Raw genomic sequence first — 22,133 nt, 5'->3', positions numbered from 1 at the left:
GTTTTTTATTTATTTATTTTTTAAACTTATGTAGACTCAGCAGTGAACATTGGATTCTTTATGCACTTTGTTGCATTCATTAAGTCCTAAATAGGCCTAAACTTTCATGTCTCAGGAGTCAATCAGTTTACCCAATAGTTGGGCATATCTGCTATAACAAGCACACATGAATTAGTTAGATTACTGTCGGCTATAGTTCTTATTAAATGAAGCCCTTTACTAAAATGAAAAGATTGATTTGTGCATTTATGGAGTCTACACTGTGGTTAATGCTGACCCATTCATTAAGATGTTCAAAACAAAGTCTCAATGATGTCAGTGACATAAAGCCATCAGATGAGGCTCTGGTGAAGAGCACACAGAGAGAAAGTCCTTTATAACACACTTAGCTTAGCATAAAAGAGAAAAACATGAGGAAACAGGTTGGCTGTGTCCTTTCACTTCTACCTTGTAAGGGCCAAACTAAGCAAAGCATGTAGATAGAGAATAGGAGACCCGCTAAACAAAGCTAAGCTGTTCAAAAGTGGTGCAGTGTGGATTGATATCAGTTATGAACCACCCAGGTGTATAATTCCACAACGGGTCAGAAAGCAAGTATGGCGCAATCCTAATATTGCTTGTTAGCTGATTTAATCCATCCTGACTTATCCCTTCAACCCTGGACTCTGACTGGTGGGACGCCAGGAGGGGGTTTCACTTTAACTTACTTAGTCGTGTAGTGTAAGGAGACAGATGTGTGTGTTGATGTGTGCTCATGTGAGCGGTGTGCAACAGCAGGGCTTGTTCTGTCTGCGTGTGCATTGACATATTCTGACAGGTCAATCAATGAGGAGGAGATGTAGTCTGCTATTGGTTCATTGACCTGCTGTGCAAGAAGAGAACACACAAGGGTCAAGTCATCCTGCCTCCACATGCTGCCTTCACTGCCCCCTACGACTGCTAACTGATTTCCTTTTCTACCCACAGTCTCTACCTCTTTAAGGTGGCCTTCCCTGATGTGGAATCTGAAACAGAGCTCATATGTTTATAAAGCAGTTTTGCTGACGTTATTGTGTGAACGTGTGAGCCATATTTATTTGATGATGTTTTGTTGCATCAATGACATACTGTTAAAAAGACGTGTGTGAATGTAAGCAACCTTCTCGACATAAGCATGCATTACAGGTGCTGTATTCATAGAAAATATATACATGTGAACTATTTGACTTACTTTCATTGTGTATTGTATCAGGCCTGTTTCATAGATTTATAACTTTCTAAATGTGCCTGAATTTTTTTTCCTGTTGCAGTGAACTAATTTCTTTGCATCACAAATCCATGACAAAAATCAAACGACTGACACATTTCTGGGGTATCATGAGTACAAATGTAGCACATATATGGAATATTAATGGATGTTTGGAGAAAATAAAGGAAGAACAAAATGTCAATAAAATTGCATTTTTACACAAGTTTCATTTATTCATTCATGTATGTCTAAGGCTCAAATATAATGTCAAATCTCATCTGTTACCATGTGGATTACTGTATGTACATTTTAACTGCAGCTGCCATAGGTGTGACATTGCTTAGATCATAACTGTAGACCTCTAACAAACTGTGAGTTATCAAATTTTGATTAAACTATTATTTTCAAATCTAGGTGTTGGCCAGTCATTTGTCTGTTTGGAAAGCTTGAAAGATAAAGGAGAAAAAGGTAAGTAAGTGTTTATTCAAAGCACAGACAGTTTATGAACCACCCATGGTACAAGCTGGGGTCAAACAAACATGTTTTCTCTCTCTCACCACGGTGTTATCTAGCCATGCAGGTAGTTTTAGTTTTATTTGCCAGGCTGTGTTTTCATTTTGAGTCCTTCTGTCACTGCATTTCATCAGCTTCTGCTGGGAAAGACTTCATTATTCCACCTTGGAAGATGTCCCTGTTAGGCACAGTTGAAAAATCAACAGCCTTAATTGTGTTGATCATGTGAGCTTATGTTTGTTCATGGCTGGCACTGAAACTAATTTGGAATATGAAACTCAATCATCTGAATATTGAACCAGCGCAAACGGAAGCACATCATCATTTTAAATTCATCTGATTGTGACATTGTGGAAATGATTCCGAGAATATATTTTGGTTTATTTTTATGCAGAACCAGAGAGATCATTTATATGTGCAGGAACAGGCTGTGTGTGAGCACACTGCCACAATTAAACACATCCGTCAGTGCAGGCGCTTTGTGTTAATGAGACGCATGACAGCTAGTATGCATATAGTGCATTTACACACTTCTGTCACCTGTAAATCATGTCTTGTTAAGTCGTTTATTCTAAATATGACAGAAAGCAGTAAAAAAAACAACAACATACAGACAGTTTGAAGTCGCAGTTTTACATCTCCTTCTCCCGAGAGCACAGCCTGTTCTGTGTTCCTGCAGTATAATCCAGATGACATTTTGTGTGTTTACTTGATAAGGCAACTTCTCTGTGTACTGTACAAGTCAGTAATTAACATCATATTTAACGTTACATAGGGTGGAATTAAGGGAAGCAGAGCTAACATATAACATGTAAAATGAAGATTGAACAATTGATTTTAAAGAATTCAAATGTTAGATGAAGCTTCATGAAAACGTTAAACTTTCATAACGCTAACATCTTACCATTTGAAAATGTACTTCATATAAAATCACTTCTAGTTAATTTCGGCTTAAAAAAGTAACGACATTCCTTCGTAACACAACATTTTAGAAATAGTAGTGTGAATAAATGCATTTCCTGCAGGAATGTGCGAGTGTCAAAGAAAAGACTGGAGGCAGTGTTCATATAAGGAGGGGAAATTTTATTTATAACACATGGTGCTGACAGGGAGTCTCCAGCTCAGCGTCTATATTACAAGATTGATCTGCAAGGCTGCGCATTGACTGTACGGTATTTGGAAACCAAGATTGCAGTGGCACTATAAACACACGCTTGAAACAACAGACTCTTTCCCTTTTTTTTTCGTCATTTTCTTACAAAATGGTACAAACAACAATACAAAATATTTGTGCTGTTGACAATTTACAAAAAAATTCTTTAGACTCAACAACTGTGCAATCATTTTTTCAGCATTTTTTTCTCTCCTCCATTTAAAACTATGTGAGTATGGTACACCAGAATCCCTTCTGGACTGCAACCTTGATCATGCCGGCTGCGACACATTTTGAAATGTTGTATGGTTACTGTAATAGAACTCATCTGTCCATTATAAAAAGACACATGCAAAAAGCTCCAATTGTACAGGTACAGTTTGCCTAACTTGGTCTGTTTCGCTTCAAGCAAATACTACATTATGTACACTTGGACTTGAGCAGTATTTGGAGAGCCATTGTGAAACACTGCTGCCTGTCTTTGTAGTCCTGGCCATGGCAGAGGGGAAAAATAGTATTCTGCAGGCGCCCGTCGTCGTGTGTCGGTGTGTTCATGGTCAGGCAGTGTCCAGAGAGACCAAGTGTCCATTAGCTAACACCAGTCAGAGAGGGGAAGGAGCTAGAAGACAGGGGTGGAGTTCAGCAGTGCAATTGTTCTTCCAAATTGCATTTACATGGTTGTGTCAAGTTTGACGGACTCCACGAATGATGTTCTGCCATGTGTGATAAGTGGTTGATAACATTCAGTATCATAATGGCATTGTGTCATGTATATATGTATGACACAGTTATAGGTCAGTTACCTTGTGTAAAGTGTGTGTATATGTACGTGTGTGTGTGTGTGTGTGTGTGTGTGTGTGGGGGGCCTCCTGCTTTGTTTGGCCCTGAATCCAGTCTGATTTGACAGCCTGAAGCTTGTCTTCATTCAGTAAACGCTGGATGGCCTTCAGTTATGTTGGCGCCCCGCAGCTGAATAAGAACAATGCTGAAAGGGCTTATATAATATAGAACACTCAAATATATACAGTAAGGCCTAGAGGAGTGAGTGTGTGCTAGTAAAGACTGTACAGGTTTGTTTGAAGTGAAAACTTTACACCATGATGAAGCTAATCTTAAACAGCGACAAGAGTATGGCTGTAAGCTCACATAGAATCATACCGACTCTCTTAAATGCAACATGGCTTTTAGTGGTGAAATATACATTGCCGAGTATTCATTCGAAACAGAGCTGAAATGAAAGACAATGCCACACAGAAACGGATAAATCATGTTACCAAATGTATAAAACTGTTCTGTATATACAACATGTACTTGTCAGAAATAATCACAAATAGCAGAAAGTAACAGCTGTGTTTATTTTGTGGAGATACTCTTCAGGCTGAGCAGCAGCCGGGGAAGAAAAGAGCTGATCCAGCAGCACGCTTCTGAAACTGCTCTTTTCTCGCGTCAACTGTGAGAAACTATGAGAAATGCAAAAAAAATAAAAATAAAAACAAAAATAAAGCCACTGATAATGTCTACCCCGCAAAGTACTTCATCAGACATTTATCTATTAATCTAAATAATAATGACATTCTTACCCTGTTAACCTTAGTAATTAAACCACAACGTTCCTTCCCATGTTTATAGTGGAATAAAACTCCCATCCTTATTTCTTTGTTTTGGCATGTTGGAATATCTATATGTACTAAGAGGCATTCATTTGACTTACATCTTGTCACAAGTGAAATCCTCTGAGTCCAGTCAGAAGGTAGTGATAAGAGTATTATTACAGATGAAGAAAAACCTGCATGGGGAATGTTTTGATCATCAGTTATTCTCATGTGAACCATGAGAAGGTAGCTGAAAAGCAGCAGGAAAAAAGGAGGAAAAGAGCATCCTTCTCATCAAATCACATCTAAAGAACACTGTCACTACTGAGATTTCCTCCAAGTATTCATCTTATCCATAATTAATAGAAAATCTGGTCAGTCCACATCAAGATGAAACAGGCTACAATTGAGAAGTGTTTCAATGGGCACTCAGAAGATAAGGAATGATTAAACCTTTCTATCATTCACAAGCATCTCTCTGCTTTCCCTGTGTGAGATGTTTTGCATATTTAAATAATTTAATACAAAGACTAAAGCTCTTTCTCCCTTTTCTCAACGTGCAGTTCTGGGGACTGAAACATGATCACAAAAGCCCATGGGTAGCTCTGCTTTTTCATTTAGACACAACAAAACTCTTTTTCATAATGTCTCTCTTTTAAAACGCCATTACTGGAGCTTTAGTTGTGCAAGTCTGCTTTGATAAAGTGTAGAGCTTCACAACAGACTTTCCGTTCCTCTAACTTTGTCTCTAAAACCTCTTGAACTTTCAGCCAAAAATTTCAGGAGAAAATTTCTGATGAATGAAACGGTGCCTGAAGAGAGACAGATTGTGAAGGCGCTAAAGCCCTGGCTGAGACTCAATTCCCACAGTTTCTGTGACAGGGACGAACCCCGAAGTTTGTATATTAAAAGTTTGCCGAGCTACAACAGCAAATCAAACAAAAGAAAAAAGGAGAGAAAGAAAGACAGAAAGAAACTCAGAATGGGGCTTTTACAAGCTCATAACTGTTTGCAATACTTTCAGAGCTGCTTGAACTAATCCTGTATTTCATTTCCTGCATGTTTGTACAGTTTTGATATATTTGTCATATATTTACTGCACAATAACTGAGGCCATGGTAATTACATTTGGGTGACAAGGTTAAACATGCTAACCTTAATGGTCTTAAAGGCAAATATTAATAAAAGTAACCCTCATAAGCACTTCATATACAGCGACACAAGACCTTTAAAATGTAATAACAAGCCTTATCAAGTTTTTATGTGAAAATACAGAGAGCCCAAAACAAACACAGCTGCTATTGAAGCCACAATAAACAAAGACACACAATGCATTCCTTCTCTAAGACTGTCCCATACCATAATTTTGTGATTTTAGTCATCACATTCAAGTTGGCTGTGATCTAGGAGCTCAGAAATGCCTGTCTTAAAATGTTTTGTTCATAACTTACAGACACACTGTAGGCCTGTTTACAGTATGACTAAATAAATCGCCCTCGTTAGCCAGTCAATGCTCCTCTGATATCTCCTGCAGCCACCACAGAACTGCAGGACCATAGAGATGACAAGGGGAGGTCTGAGTTAAAGGGTAAGGGGTCATATGGGGGGGGGGGGCATGTGAGCCCATAAAATGGCAACCAATCCTGAGTTAGCGGGAGTCTGCTAAAATACGCACCACTGAAGGCACTTTTTAAACAACAGTGCTTCTGTTCTAAGTAATTCAAGTTCAAGAAAGAATAAACCAAGGCCCTCCATGCAAGAAGGACTTTGATATTCGTGTTGTTGTTCTTTTTTTTCCACTTGTGTTCCCCTCAGACAAAGCAAGCAGCTCGACCTAAAGCTTCTGCAGAGAGAGGCAGGAGGGGGGCTGACAGTGTCGGAAAAGGGAAAATCTTCGTATGGAGCGGCTCCAATTGAAGGTGAGTGGGGACAAAAAAAAAAAAAAAGCTACGCAAACTCAAGGAAAACAAAATCTGACGAGTGACAACTAAAACCGGCATCAAGCATAAAACCTGAAATGAAACATGAGCACAAGTTTGAAAATACAAACTATGAGAAGCCTGCAATCCAGAGGTTCTGCTTCACTCTGAGACAGGCTTCAAAGCAGGAGACTCGTGGCAGCGGTCCTCTGTGGTGGGTTTGGTTGGTTGGTTGGTTGGTTGGTTGGTTGGTTGGTTGGTCAGTGTGAAGATGTCTTTATCGTGTGTTCAATCAGGGTGTAGTAGCCCCGTTTAGGATAGTGGGACAGAGCATAGCAGGCCAGCTGACAGGACGAGGGTGTGTGTGTATGTGTGTATACATATGAGTCTGGGTAGACTTAATCGTCTCCTCCTCCATACATATCGGCCAGCTTTTTGAAGCGAGGGCCCCAGTCGTTGAGGTAGTCATAGTCCTGGTCCCCCGTGCTCGAGGAGTTGAGGGAACTGACGGAGCCGGCTGTGGAGCCGCTGCCCTCATAGTCAAACACCAGCAGGGAGTCATAAGGAGGAGCAGTGGGGTCGTTGTCTGCCGCTCGCAAACCCTGAACATAAAAAAAATAAAAAATAAAAACACAAGGAAAGGTAGCGGTCAATACCTACAAACCTTCAGTGGAGAATATGAAAAAAAATTAAAAATCAGATTGACCAGGGATGGAAAGGCAATAAAATGTTAGAATTAAAAAACAAATTATTGAGAAATGCACTTAAAACTCAGAGTAAAAGAATATGTGGAAACTGAAGCTGCAGTTCCTACTGTTTTCTTAGTATGAAGAACACTCTAGAGGTAAAAAGTATCACAACATGTCAGTCTTATGTACCAAATCATTTTACTTTCATTTCTGTTTTAAAACACATTTGTACGCAAAATAAATGATGCACAGTCATGTATAGTGAAAACAATTGGATATAGTTCCATCAAAGGTCGTACAAAACATAAGTAATGTTGGGTGAACTTTGAAGAAACTGTACAAACGGCTCATTTGAAAACTGGATGTTGTACAGATCCTTATGGAGATGTGCAGCATAAATGAACGATTAAACAGTTCAGACTAGTTCCCATGTTAAAGCTTGGCAGACCTTAAAAATGACAATAGGCCAATAGAAACACTCTAATCAGGTAGTCTCATTGAGATCAGGATGTCTTTGAGCAGAAGAAATAATAAAAAAGTCACAAAACGAAACACTTGGGTTCACGCACTCCCACAAACAAACAGCATCAGAATCGACCACACACAACTTAAAAAGTCTGTAATATATGTGGATTTGATAAACTTCTCAAGGTGGGTGTCTTATAAAAAAATCTCTCATAAAGGGTACATTGGCCTGTTTTTTGTTTGGTTCCATAAATAAAAAGAGCTTTGTGTGTTTGCTGCTGGGGCTTCATACACTTGTTTCTTAGAATGAGAAATGAGGACAATTGACCTTAAGGTTAGGCAAGTAAGAAGAATGGACTTCATCCACTTCACTGTAATACAGAAAGATGCTACGTGCGGAAACCTAAAAAGCCTCAACCCCCAAGGGGACAGTGCATGACAGGAACACCATGTGTTTGCTGTGTTTGTGTTTTACCAGACTGCTGGAGCGAGATCAGGGGAGTACAAGTGTGAGTGAGGGAGATAGAGAGAGAAAGAGAGAGAGAGGGAGAAAGAGAGAAAAAAGAATGATAGAGAATGAATAGAAAGAAAGAAAGAGAGATAGAAAGAGGAAGAGGGAGAGAGAGAGAGAGAAAGTCAAGGCTGGATGGATCAAAGCTGAACAGCTGCCAACACCTCTCGAGTGTGAACGTGTTGTCACGAGTCTGTCAATCAGCATTTTCTCGCAACAGTGTGCCAGCAGTTTGTGTGTGTGTGTGTGTGTGTGTGTGTGTGTGTAAGTGTGGATAAAGCTGGCAAGGTGAGTGCAGCTGTAAAGTAAAACAAAACTCTGCGTTGTTCCCATCACTCTACTAAAGTTTACATATTGAACAGCATCCAAAATGAGTAATCACATTAGATGTCAGATCGATGGAAAGTGAAAGTGAGAGGCTGGCTTGCTGTGGAAGAAACAATCTAATGAGGGATGAGCTATCATGCATGCCAGATGTGACGCGTGGCCGTTGTGTCTGCGTTAATTCACCTCGTGGATGAAGTCCCCGATGTCTCCAGGGTGGGGCACGACAGGTCTGATTGGGTACTGGGACTCTGGGATGATGGGACGTTCATCCACCCTGCGGACACCGGGCGGCTTGCTGATGATGTGCTCCAAGGAGTCCGGCTGCTGCAGCTGGCTCAGGTCATAGTCCTACACAGACATCGAGATGTGAATGGTGCAAAGAGGGCAACGTAGTAAGCATGTGTGATAATGTGGGTGTCTTTTAGGATCTCACCTGGTCCTCTTCTCCTCCTCCCTCCTCATCGTATTTTAGTATATTGTCCCTGACGTCATCTTCAGGGTCAATGAGCAGCTGCTTGGTCTGCCTCTCCTTCTCTCTGCGCTTGATCCACACCACAAACAACAGCACCAAGCCTGCACGACACACACATGAACATAATGAACGTCTATGTTGACACTGTGATAGTCTGTATAAAAACCAGAACAGATAATCAGGAGATACTCTACCATTATCATTTACATAAAAAACATTTGAAAAGCCATGCTAGATGAATGCTAACATGCTAATTTGAGAAGGTAGTGTTTAAATAGTTTCTATCTTGGTTTAGCATGTTAGCACAGAAACATGCTAATTCACTGATAATAATATGTGAAGCTGAAGTTGAGGTTGATGTTATTTATATTGCAGGTAGTTCTTCAAAAACTAAAGTAATGCACATACACTTTAACTTGATGACTCACTAGAGAAAAAAGTTTACAAAAATTTGAACATGTCTTCCTAAGGGGAGAAGACTGCACCAATCTCTATGACCTCATCCCATTAAATATCTGTAGCAGTGTTTCACTTACAACCACAGATATGAGCCTCATGAGTCATGACATAGTGGTAGAGGAAAGGTCAGAAGAGCACCAAAGTAATGGATTCATATACAGGAATCCTGTTTCTCAATGTTTGGTCATACATTTGTGCCAATCCATTTGGTATATTTTGAGATACATTGCAGAAAAGGGGAAAACTTTCAGCTGCTGGTCGATTAGGATGAAAGCCAAACGATCACCATTGTCTATAGAATATTTCCTCTAGGGACTGTTAATGTCTGTAAAAAAAGATTCACAGCACTTCTACCAAGATCTGATGAGGGATTTCAGTCTGAAGTCTTCTTCATCTCTTCCTTCATCCAACTGTCTTTTCTTTTTGGCATTCTTTTGTAGCATGTATTGGTGATAATTAACTTCACTTTTTGTGGCTTTGTTGGCTTTTGCAGATATTCCCTGTGTGTGGTCGTTTTCTTCCTCTAGAGAGAGATTTCCAAACTTGCTGGTCAATTCAGCATAAACATTTTCAATTACATTGGAAAATTCCTCGAGCTGCAATATGCCTATAGGACTAGTCGCTATGTATGAATTATGCAACCACAGCAACAAAATAAGCTAGCAGCATGAATCAGCAGATATTTACCCTCACAGAAAAAGACAAAAAAAAGTCCTTGTCAAGTTGATGCTTTAATATATTATGCAAACTATTGTTCATGTTGTTGTTTCACAGCCTGGTAAATGTTTAATGACTGCACCCAGAACAGCACTTTTTGGACAGATGGGCGTATGAAAGCCAATCATCTGCAGTTGAACTTTCTGAGTTGCATGTACAGTGCATGAGTGTGGGTGTGTGTGAGCAGTGTGTCAGCGCTTGAATAAACTATGAGAAGCTGTTACTCACTGAGTAGTATGATGATACAGATGAGGATGGAGATGATGGCTCCGGTTCCTAAACCAGCTGCTGCCACTGCCCCGAGGGTGGTGCAGTCTCCGTTTTCATCGCAGGGACACACCTTCACTTTGATGACCGACCTATTAGACAACGGAGGGTTCCCCGAGTCTGACACAGTTATAGGGACCTCGTACACCCCTGGCTCTAGATAGATCTGGTATCGCAGCCCGAGACGAGCATAATCACCTGCATAGTGAGGAAAAGAAAGAGGAGAATAACAATTACAATTACAATGTAAATTATCATCACATTTACCCATATAAGCAAAAAGCCAGTTCCTATCTGGGTCCTCAATGATAATACATTGCATGGGAATATGGTTACCATGACTTATAGTAACAGATGATTAATATATTAGTGAGGATTATTCCTCCTATGAGGAACTTTCATTTTGTATTGATTTTGACCCCCTTGGAGGAAGCAGTATGTATTACTTCTTTCTGGTTTTGCCTTCTATATGTGTAAGTAGTATTTTCTGATGAAAAATCTCATCTCCTTTTCTTTAAACAGTCACATGCATTACTCACTGGGAATATTCACTGTGGATAATGTAAACAAAGACTGTTTGTTCAGGATTATGTAACTGTAACTATATAGAAACAGTCAGTCAGACTGACGGGTCGGTTTGGTTTTGTAGGTTTTATTGAGACATCAGTAATGATTTCAGTCGCTTTCCTAATCAATTAAAAATTCTTCACAGGAGCTTTAATGTTTTCTTGTATATGGCATAGTAAGCCAGTAAAGTTAGAAGCCTTATAATAAATTAGATCTGGTTAGAGTGACAGTATAGTAAAACATGTACAGATGGTTCAAATGGTTTTGTACTATGCAGAAAATTCTTTCAGAGTCACTGAAAAACCATTCCATGCACTGATCATAAATATATTATTTTATGGTGATTAGTACTTTTGTCTTGCACTGACACCTCCTCACCACTTATCCGAGAAATTGTCCAGTTGCGTCGGATGCTGCTGGGAAAGCTCGGCAGCTCGAAGACAAAGGGTCCAGCGTTGGGATCTGTGTCAGCATCAGCGGCAGTGATGTTGACACCGTTGACGTTTCTGTTCACTCGCTCACAGATCTGAGACTCCTTGGGTATAAGTGCTGGGGGGTTGTCATTAATATCTATCAGATAGATCTGCAGGGTGCCCGTGCCGCTGGCTGCAGGAGAGCCTGGGAGCAAAATGAGGGAAGAGAAAATAGTATCATGATGTGTGCATTGAAAGGAACGATTGAGAGGGAAGAGGGACAGAGTTGAGGACCAGTAGAGGGAAGTAATGAAAGAGAATTAAAAGAGAGATTGAAAAAAGAAGGAGAAGAGGTGAAAGTCACAGTGTTTAGAGGCAAGGATGGTGTACAGCTGGAGGACAATTTCTGCCTCTGACAGAAATGCTACTGACAGTTATGCTCCCAGCTCCTCTTTTTGCCTTACAGCCAAATCAAACCCATCAGAGTCAATCCAGATGCAGGCACAGCAGCTCAAATCGCCTAGAGAGGGCTTAGGTAGAATAATGATGACTGTAACACAATCAAACAAGTCCTTGTCTGAGTGTATTTACACAGTACAAAGAGAGACATCTATAATTCTGTAAATAAAGGCTCCTCTGCCGGCAATATTAACAATCTACTTCAATGCCGCACATTCATTGTGATACACAAATATTCCTTTCTTTCACACAAAACGACCTAAATGCACATGTACATGCACTAACTATGTGCCTGTGTTTATGTGGTAGGAGGTCTTAAGTATGTGTGCTTACATACTTAATGAATGCCTGCTCAAGGATAACCAAGGAACCTACTTTAAGATACAGTATGAAAATATGAGAAGATATGAGAGCGCTATGACGCCTTTGGAGTAACGTATAGATACGTGAAAAAAGAGACAGCTGAGAGAGAAGAATGCATGTATGTGAATGAGTGGTGTGAAAAAATAGCAGAGAGAGAGAGAAAAAAAGCACGTAGCTGTATAGCTGTATTAAGCTCATGGCTGTTTATTGAGTGTGTGTCAGGAGGTGACGACCCTTAGCTGCCTCCAATTACGAGTCATTTCCCCTCCATGCCCTGCTGGCTGAGCCATTGGATGGAATCAAGCAACCTCTGGGCCCATCTCTTGGATGAGATAAGGGCGATATAATTTAGAAAGATTTATGCAAAGCTGACAGATGTGCCAATTAAACATGGCAACAGAGCAAGACATTTGCCACAAGAAGAGTGAGACACAGTCTGACTCAGTGTAAGTGAGTCTGTCGACAGTTTGAACTCTGTTTGTGGAAATACCATTACTTAATATAAAAGACGTTTTATAAACTCTTCTGAAGCTTCAAATACAGCATTTTGGTCGTTGCCATTTCTTCTGTTTTTTTAATCTTAAGTGACCATAATGGGATGACAGGATGGATACAGATAGCTTCATCTACTTCCTGGTTACAGTTTTTCTTTGTTTACAACATTTTATTTACAGGAAGCCAGGCCTCGGCGTTATCGCTGATTTTATCCCTAAATGAGACCATTACTTATAATTGCTATCATGTTTGTTACGTTGGAAGACAACAGGCCGGGGGTGTCTGGCACAGTGTAGTTCCTAGAGCAATGATGACAATGACAATTTATAATAGGGATTGATCAATTCAATTCATTTTTTACTTTGGTGATATACATACTAAGAAGTAAAAATTATTTAATTATTGGTTTAATGCAGTAAGAGTTCTTTTTGCATCCAGTGAAGTGCCCCTACTGGCCATTAACAAGAATGCAGGTTTAAGACACTCCTGCATTTTCCCCACTTTTGAAACAAAGAGGCTATGTCCACTATTTTCAATCTATTTGATATACACTTATTACTTTATATATTAATGATATAAACATATTATACATTCTTGTTATTTGTATTCAGTCTGTCAGTTATTAAACAGACTCAGAACTGAACAGCTCACACAAAAAGTGAACAACAGCCTTCATATTTTAAACAGTGGTAGCACTTAAAATAATATCCAATGAAAATGTGGTACAGCATTATGTAAGTAGATTCTACCCAAATAGCACTGTTTAACCTAATACTTGATGTATTAGTATTTCCCTTCAAACCGAGTAGTCTGGTCTAATATTATGATACGTCTAAAATTGTAGTATTTTGATGATGTCATGAACCCAGACCCTCCTAAAAGCTTAAACAATGTTTACAAGCTCTTTAGAGGAATATTTCAATGATTGTCTCTGTTCTAACAGATTTCAACAATTCTATCACGAGTGGCTTATAACCAGCAGATTATATTCATACACTTAAGTATCAAATGCAAAAGTAACACATATAACATATACCTATTTAAACATAAAACACATGGAGTGAACAAACACAAAGGTTCAAACACACATAAGCACGCACAGAGGCTTTTCCGTTGTGCTGGTTTGTTAATCCCAGCCATGTATGGGGGACATGTGGAAGCAGCTTGCCACAGCTGATAGGAGAATTATGTGGGTTTTAACCAGCTAAATAAATAATTATGTTTGTGTAAATTCCTCAAAAGGATTTGTATTAACTCCTTTTTTTGATGTTGGCTTAGAGATGTGAGGCATGGTGAAAAGACTTGTAGCAAGCCTGCTGCCATATGTTTTTTTTTTTTGAAGAGCACACTAACACATAAACAATGCCAGAGGTGTTCAAAAAGAAAAAAAATATGTCAGAAAGGTCTGAGGCAGTTAGATTGTGTCATGGGGGCACATGAAATATTGTAGCACTTCTCTTTATGCTGTCACCATCTCTTCCACTACCAGTTCTGTCTATTTATACCTCTAACCATAATCCCTCTCACTTTATGAGGTCTGGCACTTCAGTCACACCTTAATATTCTGACTAATATACAGGAAGCAGGCACACGCACGCACACATGCATGACGCACACGCACACACACACACACACAGACAATTTGACCTGCTGGATTTCCATCTTTTGGTGTTGTCATAGTTCAAATATCAAACAAATCTTAAAGTTGAATGCCAGGAAGTAAATGAGATGTTCATAAAAGTCCAAGCAACAACCTCTAATCTCACTGTCTCTTCCTTCCCACCAGCACAGCAGGTTACACATCATGGTGTCTGACATTGTCAGTCATTGCACAGAAACACAGCCATGTGCTCGAAAATGAGTTTCAAATGAGTGCTTTTGAAATACATAAATTCTCAAACCTAAAAATACATCAATGTTTCGAAGCCAGCACAACTTTAGGTAAATACAGCAGCACACTGCTCGTTACAGATAAGGCAATTTGGGAGGAGGGGGAAAAGCATTTCCCCTTTTACTAGGAGAAGAACTTGCTTCCACTTGAGAAAAAGGGAGTTTATTTACTTGCTGCGATTGAGTTTGTGCTCAGTTAAACATGAGGCACGGTATATAATGTATATGCCACATTATGAGAAAAGGAGGCAAAAGCAGTCATGGACTGAAGATAAGAAGTTTGAGAGAAGAGAAGAGAATAGAGGAGAGGATCAAGAGTGTGACCAGCTGTGCGAATCCAGGATTTTCTCTAACTCTTACCCAGCTGCACTGCACTTGAATGCTGCAGAGCTTTCACTTCTTTATATCCCTCTAAATCCACACAAATGTCTTTCTATCAAGCACCAAGTAACATTTTTGACATTTTTCACTCTAACTTGTATTTACCTTTCACATCTGACTGTTTCCAACAATGATTAAACCTCTAAGCATTCCAAGCATCAACTCCAACATCACTGGAATCAACAATGAGAGTGCTTTCAACAGTGGGTAATAATCTGACTGTTTTGTATACTGTTGTATCAGGTGTAGATCAAGATTACAAATAAATAACTAAAGTCAGAAAAGTTAAACTTAAAATAATGAGAGGTACATTTTTACCTTCTAAGAATTAAAAAAATCAGTGAACACTTGGGATTATAACGTTGCATCACATGGATCCAGGCAGACTGCATACAATGGCACAGAAAAGGAACAACATACTGTGATGGATTTTGTGATGGAGGACTGCAAAATGTTAGAATATTACAACTATGGCTGAATGCTGTCTATGGCTACCAAGGCCAGTTTACTGTGTCACCCTCATCCACTAAATTGACATCTGACTCTGTGTGAATGCAGAGCAAGCGTATCATTTATCAGTTGATTCTGGTTTAAGTTTACACAGGGTAGCGTGATAGTTTTTCCCAAAACAAAAATGTTGGAATTTTTTTGTTTTGTTTAATGTATGACACCTTTAAGTTCAGTTTCGGAATGATGTGTGTTGGTCGCTGAAACAAAAAATAAGGACGATTGAAAAAGGTAAAAAAAAAAAAAAAAAAAAAAAAAGCATAGAAAGCAGCACCTTTAATCACGCATATTTTGAAAAAAAAAAGAAGAAGCCCAAGTTTAAAACACGTCTTAAAAGAGGCTCTTACCATTGTCTGTTGCCAGGAATGTAGCTTCATAAATATTGTTTTTGACATAGACAGACTCCCGGTCGAGCATGCCTGTAGTTATGATCTGACCATTGGTCCTGTTGATGGACAGCCAGTCTGCCGGGTCGTTCAGCTTTGAATACCTATAGAGACACACAAGGACAGATCGATGAAGGAGTTAGCGCTAGCATTTCTGTGTTTACAAACAATTGTAAATGTTCTCCTGAGTCTATGCAGAGATAGATTGCCTGTGCATACACACACTCTGAAAATCACAACAGCCTGACCTTCACACAGTTTAATTCTTCATTGACTTCTCCTCTGGCGCCTGCAGCCAACAGTCAATTTCACATCATTTTTCACTCCTGTGCACCAGGCATTGAAGTCAATTACCTCCCTAGTTAAGCACCGCTGCAGCTGCCTGTGTGTTGCACGCACACATTCTAGGCTATGCTGGCAGAGGCCAAACGTCATGACAGGGTTGTGTACAGTACATTCATGTTTTAGTGCTTGCATTTCTCCAAATGTCACTGTGTGTGTATGGGCAACTTTGTATAGGGTGGAGACAGGATGATAGGATCTTGGTCCTGATCGTCAAACAGAAATGTGGATGTGGGAGCAGGTGGTGATACTCCCCAGGGATAAAGGCCAGCAGAGGAACAGGGGATCATCTCCAGGATTGAATCCCAATCTCCCTCTGATCTAACTGTTCTTGTTTCACCGGCTTTTGTAGCTTTGCGCTCGTTCCACACTTGCAATTCTATCTGATCTCTCTCGACCTGTGCCACCTCATCTCATCTTGCTGTGCTTTTGTATTCATACATTTTCTTATCCCCCCGTATCTTCTCATCCTCGCCTCTTTCCTTCTGTGACACACAGTTCATCAACTGTAACCTCTCACGGCTGCGGTCTCCCTTTTGCTTTTGAAACATCATCAGTGGCTTAGAAAACAACATTCTGTATCATTTTGATTTCATTTACTTAATGTCAGTCAGGGCAGCAAGGCCTTGTTGCTATGTGACATATATATCCAGCTTTTAAATCGATCTAAATTGAAATAGATTCGTCCGTAACGCTCGCTTTTTTATTTACTGAATTGCAGGGTTCTTAAGGCCACTGTACAGCCCACTTGATTATTAACATTAAAAATGAGCTGTGTAGATTTAGTATTTAGACGGCAGGGACTGAAAGCCTGGAAGGGTGGGTGGCAGGAAGGAGGGGGTACAGAGAGCATAATCTCTCTCCTGCAGTGAGGACGGTGGGATTTTCCCAGCAGGCAGTGGGCATGATCCCAGGCGTAGCACGGTGTGGGGAAGGGGATCACAGAGATGACATTCCTACACTCTAGACGTTTTCACACAGGCTAGCCAAGCCCACAGCCACTAACTGGCGGACTGTGAAATCACCAAAAGAGCTACAGCGAGTCTGTCACAGTAGGAGGGGGGATGTAAGAGAGAAGGAAATGATTTGGAATTGGTGGGAGAGGAGAAAGGGACAGGGAGAGGTGATAATGGAAATAAGTTGCATGACTGTAGGATCTGGTTTTCAATATCTTTGTTAACCTTGACTTAATACCGAATATGATCTTGTTTAATGACCAAATAAAGAAACGACAACTTAACTAAAACCTTCTAATACCTTATGTCCGGCAGAATCTCAATTGGTTTTGTCAAGCCATATTGACTCACTTTCAGATGTTGGACCCACTGTTCAAAGTTCTAAATGTCACTAATTTAAACTGTTTGTTCAATCCATACACAAACAGAAGTGATCCAAACATACTAGGGCAACTAGCTTGATGTACAGTCTAAACATCCTTTTTTGCACGCATGTTTAGTAAAAACAACATCAGCTGTGTTTTCCTTTCCCTCACACTCGATGCTACTGCTCAACATTTTTTACCCTCCTTTTTCTCTTGTAATCTGATCCCAAATGAGTCTAATCAACAAGTAGGAACAGACACACTGCTCATACTTGTATTTTATTATCCCTGCATACCACAGGTCTGCACTTGGGCTTTATGTGTAATAATATTGAGATTCAGGAGCGGTCTTAATAAACCGGAAAGCAGCCCAAGAACTTATTGACCATGAAAGAAATGAAGACCCGTAATGGCACAGATACCACTTTGGTTCTTTGATCCTAGGGTCTGGTAGACCCTTGAAGAGCAGGAGTTAGGAAGAAATTAAATCACTTTTGGCAGATATCGCAGAACTTGTTCACATAAAAAATAAACTATCTGCAACTGTTGAAGGAAGGGTGAAGAAATGGGATTTTTGTCATTTGGTTTTACTGACCCTTAAAAATGAGTAACAGGCATAAAAATGAGAAGAAGACAATGTAGATTATGGTGTGTGTGAGTGGGAGCAAGAGTTCCTTTCCCCATAATGGGCTATAAAATACCACCAAAGCCCATTCTTTCCTCGGTCACACTGCATGATAGCGGGAGTGACTGTGTGCTCTCTGAAGATAAAAGCTATAACACAAAGGTTTGTTCACAAAGCAGAGTGCTCTGACCACCACCACACGTTAATTAAAGTCTCCTAAACAGCCCTCTATGCAGGTTTAATAAACCTTATATGAACAAATGAAGTCTTGAATGAACAGTTCTTGCAGCGAAAGTCATTTCCAACACGCTGAATAGACAATCTGCGGCATTATTATTTCTGGGCTAGAGAAAAACTCCAGATAGGTTAAGGGCAGAATGTGGCTGCTTTTAAAACATTTTCACTTACTTTACTTTTTCTTATGGCGCCCCATAAACAATGGGGCCACTCTGGCCATTAGAATAATGATTGTGAAAGCAGCCACAGTGTTTTTGTTTACAAGTCCCTACTGTCAACAACATTACTGTCTGCAATTGGTAGCCCCCCTGCTTACCTTTAAACCATTTTGTTTTCTTTTTCTTGGAAAGGTGAACAGTTCCTGTTGACTCTGGTGCTATTTTGGAATACAAATCTGGTTTAATTTTTATTTTTCTGTGTGAAAGTTTTACTTTTACTTACTGCATCTTATCTTCAGTCCTATCCTCGCGCCTTCTATTACCTCAAAGTTTCTCTCGTTTGGGAGTTGGTTGGTGTGTGAATATAGCTGGATGCATGATTAGGGCTGTCAGGTTAGTTATTTGAGCAAGTAGCAGTGAGAGGTATGACATTTATTTTTCAAGCCCCCAACCCTGAGGATGAAAAATGTATGTCTCAAGCTTAGCCAAGGCGGTTTGGGTAATCATTTATGCCGGTGTCTGGAGTCCCATGTCTCGACCTCACTAGTCGGGTATCTGACAAGTGATGCACGATGCCTCACTCCCCCCCTCACCTCCCCCTCGCCTTACTCCTGTCCACATCGCCTCCTCTTCAGCTCCAACGGGACACTGTCAGCCTGTCCCTCTTTTGATAAGCACCTGTCAAGATCAAACCTTGACCTGAAGTCAGCTCATCATACTTAGCTTCTTTTGCTCAGACCCTTTAGCTCTTTTTCATTTGAGTTTGGACGGTAGCAGCTCCCTCTGAATCTTCACTTTGTCTCTCTTTGTCTCTCACACATGTCTCCTCTAGGCAGTCTGACATGTCAATTGACATGTGATTGATACAGTTTGGAGGAATGCATAGTTCTTTGTGCACTAATAATTAGAAAATGAAAATTGTGATTAGTGTCCTTACATAACAATTGAGTAGATACCTTTTATGGGACTCATGTAAATCCGGGAATTGATAGTGATCCCATTCAGATGGATCCAATTGAATGAGATTGTGTATCTGCCATCTCTACAGTCCTGCCTCCTCTTGTAGTACAGAGGAAAACAGACTGGGCTTGTGTTACAGAGACAGTGAAAGACCACAGTAATGGTTGTAAAACACAACTCATTTTAAGACGGAAAGTACTGCAGTGTGACAAAGGTCAAAGAGTGAATTCAACAGGATGAGAGAGAGAGAGAGAGAGAGAGAGAGAGAGAGAGAGAGAGAGAGGGATGAGAGAAAGAGAGAGAGAGAGGGATGAGAGAGAGAGAGAGAGAGGGATGAGAGAGAGAGAGAGAGAGAGGGATGAGAGAGAGAGAGAGAGAGAGAGACAGAGAGAGAGAGGGATGAGAGAGAGAGAGAGAGAGAGAGAGAGAGAGAGAGAGAGAGAGAGAGAGAGAGAGAGAGAGTACACATTGTACACCCAATTTACTCTCATTTGCTGGGAGATTAGCAGGGAAATTTGTTCATATCTTATCCCAAGAGAAAATGGGAATGAAAGAGCTGCTGGAGTGTAAGGGGTGGAAAGAAGTGGTATTAATGTCATGGCACACAGCCATTTTATCAACTGGTTATAAAATATGTGACCATGAGGGGAAACCTGCCCGCACAGGAGCCTTGTCAATGGCCCAAAATGTAAATATATGAAGCTGTTAGTACCATCAACTCTTGACACTGTCTTCTGGTTGAGTGTTTGGATGTTACACTGAAGTCAAGTGACTTATTTGAAAGAGCACAAAAGTCTTCTTGGAGAAACAGAATATTGTTATTTTATTCAGGAGACCAGGGTTAAGTTCATACGTGAAACATAAGCCTTGTCTTACAATATAAGGCAGCTATTGATTGTCTTATTTTAGGTATCAAAAGTATTTTATTGACATCATAAGCTGTGTCACATACATAACTAAAGTACACGTATTTGTAATTCTAAAAAAAAAATACAATAATTTTTCCAAAACAAATCCAAAGTTGTAGTTATTTGTGATTTTGACATGTGTTAATAATTATATCATAAATAATAATTAAAATATAAATGTCAAATAAAATGTTAATCAGGAAGCTTTAATTTGAAATTTTCCCAGAGTCCTGATTTTTTATTATTGATCACTTTGCAACATCAGTGCAAAACAAAGTGAAGTTAAAGGATTACCTTTCTGTTGAAAAAGCTGTAACATATTCACGGCTGTAGGGGAGTGGGCAGCAGGTTTGAGGAAAAGCCTGCTGGTCATTTAAAGGTTGGTTTACATTTAAGATCCAGAGAGGCTTAGCGCAGAGAAAAAAAAAACACTGCAGGTGGACATAATGCTGTGTCAGGTGTTTGGGCTCGAGCCAGCTGTTCTCTTTACACTCCCCCTTCTCTCACTCTCATATGTTCTCTCTCTTTTCTGCTGTGTGTGTGTGTGTGTGTGTGTGTGTGTATGTATGTGTGTGTGTGTGTGTGCCCACCTGAATGTATGTGCTCATGCAACCTGCAGAGAGCACACACGTCTTATTACCCCAGAGGCTATTGCTCCCTATTAACCTTACCCTCCCTACCCAGAGTTCTGCACTGCCTCATAAACCTCGCACAGTAAGACTTTGAAAGATGGGTGATGCCAAAATATAGTACCCTTGTTGGACTTTGACCCCTAACTACTGACATGGAACCAATCCAAGAAGCTTTTTAGCCCACTGTTAGTGTATATGGAAGGATTTCTGCCAGACTTTTACTTACAATGTATAGAGTGCCAGACTTAAAACAGACAATACTTTTCTGGTTCTAGAGACAAATTGAACTTATCTTATCACTTATAAAAGGATTTGGCATCAGAGGAAAATTAAATGTTATTAAAATGTCAGAATTTGCCCTTTAAGTAGGCCCACGCTGTTGCAGTATCTACTGTAATTACTCAGTACCTGATTGTCTGCTGCATCTGTAGTCGGTCTGGATCTGAGGCTGAGAAGGTTGTCAGGCTGGTGCCAGCAGGGACGCCCTCCTCAAAGCGGATGTTTTTCGGATTTGTTGGAAAGTAAGGGGGCTCATTGACATCCTGGACAGATATGGTGACCCCGGCTGTGGATTGGAGCGAGGACTGGATGCCACTAGCTAAGTGGGCCTGGTTGGACACCACTACAGTCAGCATGAAGGCCCGGTTCATCTCAAAGTCTACTGGCTGCAGGGATGAAGGACGCAAACAACAGAGTGTGAGAACAGAGAGTCTGTTATCTCTATTGGAGAAAAAAACAGTCAAATATAGTTTGATGATCATGAAATCCAGCATGCAGATCAAAATTATGCACGAAACCCTTCACTGTTAAACTTACACATTATATTAAGTACACTTGTTCATTTCTGTTATGATTCTAAATGGTCAATTTCCCATATTTTATAGCAAAAATATGAACTCAAAGGCAACACCATCCTCAGAAGAACGACCTGTGTAAAAGCCCAAACCAAACCCAAACCCAAACCGATCAACTACGTTTGTGTCGTACACATCAACAGGTAGCAGGTGAAGAACACTGAAAAATAAAGCCTTTTCTCATCCTGTATGGTCAGTGATTATTACTGCTGTCAGTGGCATTATTATCATTATTGCTTTTTATGAGCAAACCATGTCAAGTGTTCAAGCACAGGGGCTGTTCTATAAATATTAGGCTCATTAAAGTGTTACAACCCCTGTCA

The 22,133-nt window shown here is 40.1% G+C and overlaps 1 protein-coding gene across 1 annotated transcript in view; it reads right to left on the bottom strand.

Annotated features, from left to right (window-relative positions):
* Window positions 1-2,803: 2,803 nt before the first annotated feature.
* Window positions 2,804-22,133, bottom strand: part of LOC109992345 (cadherin-4) — a 211,861-nt gene continuing 192,531 nt past the window's right edge. Inside the window, exons 11-17 of the mRNA XM_020644902.3 lie at window positions 21,365-21,621; window positions 15,735-15,877; window positions 11,258-11,497; window positions 10,274-10,510; window positions 8,831-8,970; window positions 8,581-8,745; window positions 2,804-7,007 (exon numbers count right to left, since the gene is read on the bottom strand). Of these exons, the coding sequence (XP_020500558.1) occupies window positions 6,804-7,007; window positions 8,581-8,745; window positions 8,831-8,970; window positions 10,274-10,510; window positions 11,258-11,497; window positions 15,735-15,877; window positions 21,365-21,621 (1,386 nt within the window). The 3' untranslated portion in view covers window positions 2,804-6,803. The remainder of the gene's footprint in view (window positions 7,008-8,580; window positions 8,746-8,830; window positions 8,971-10,273; window positions 10,511-11,257; window positions 11,498-15,734; window positions 15,878-21,364; window positions 21,622-22,133) is intronic.

Source organism: Labrus bergylta, chromosome 12 (assembly GCF_963930695.1).
Source record: "Labrus bergylta chromosome 12, fLabBer1.1, whole genome shotgun sequence".
Taxonomy (NCBI): Eukaryota; Metazoa; Chordata; class Actinopteri; order Labriformes; family Labridae; genus Labrus; species Labrus bergylta.
The sequence above is the reverse complement of the archived record's forward strand: the minus strand, read 5'-3'. Positions and strand labels throughout refer to the sequence as shown.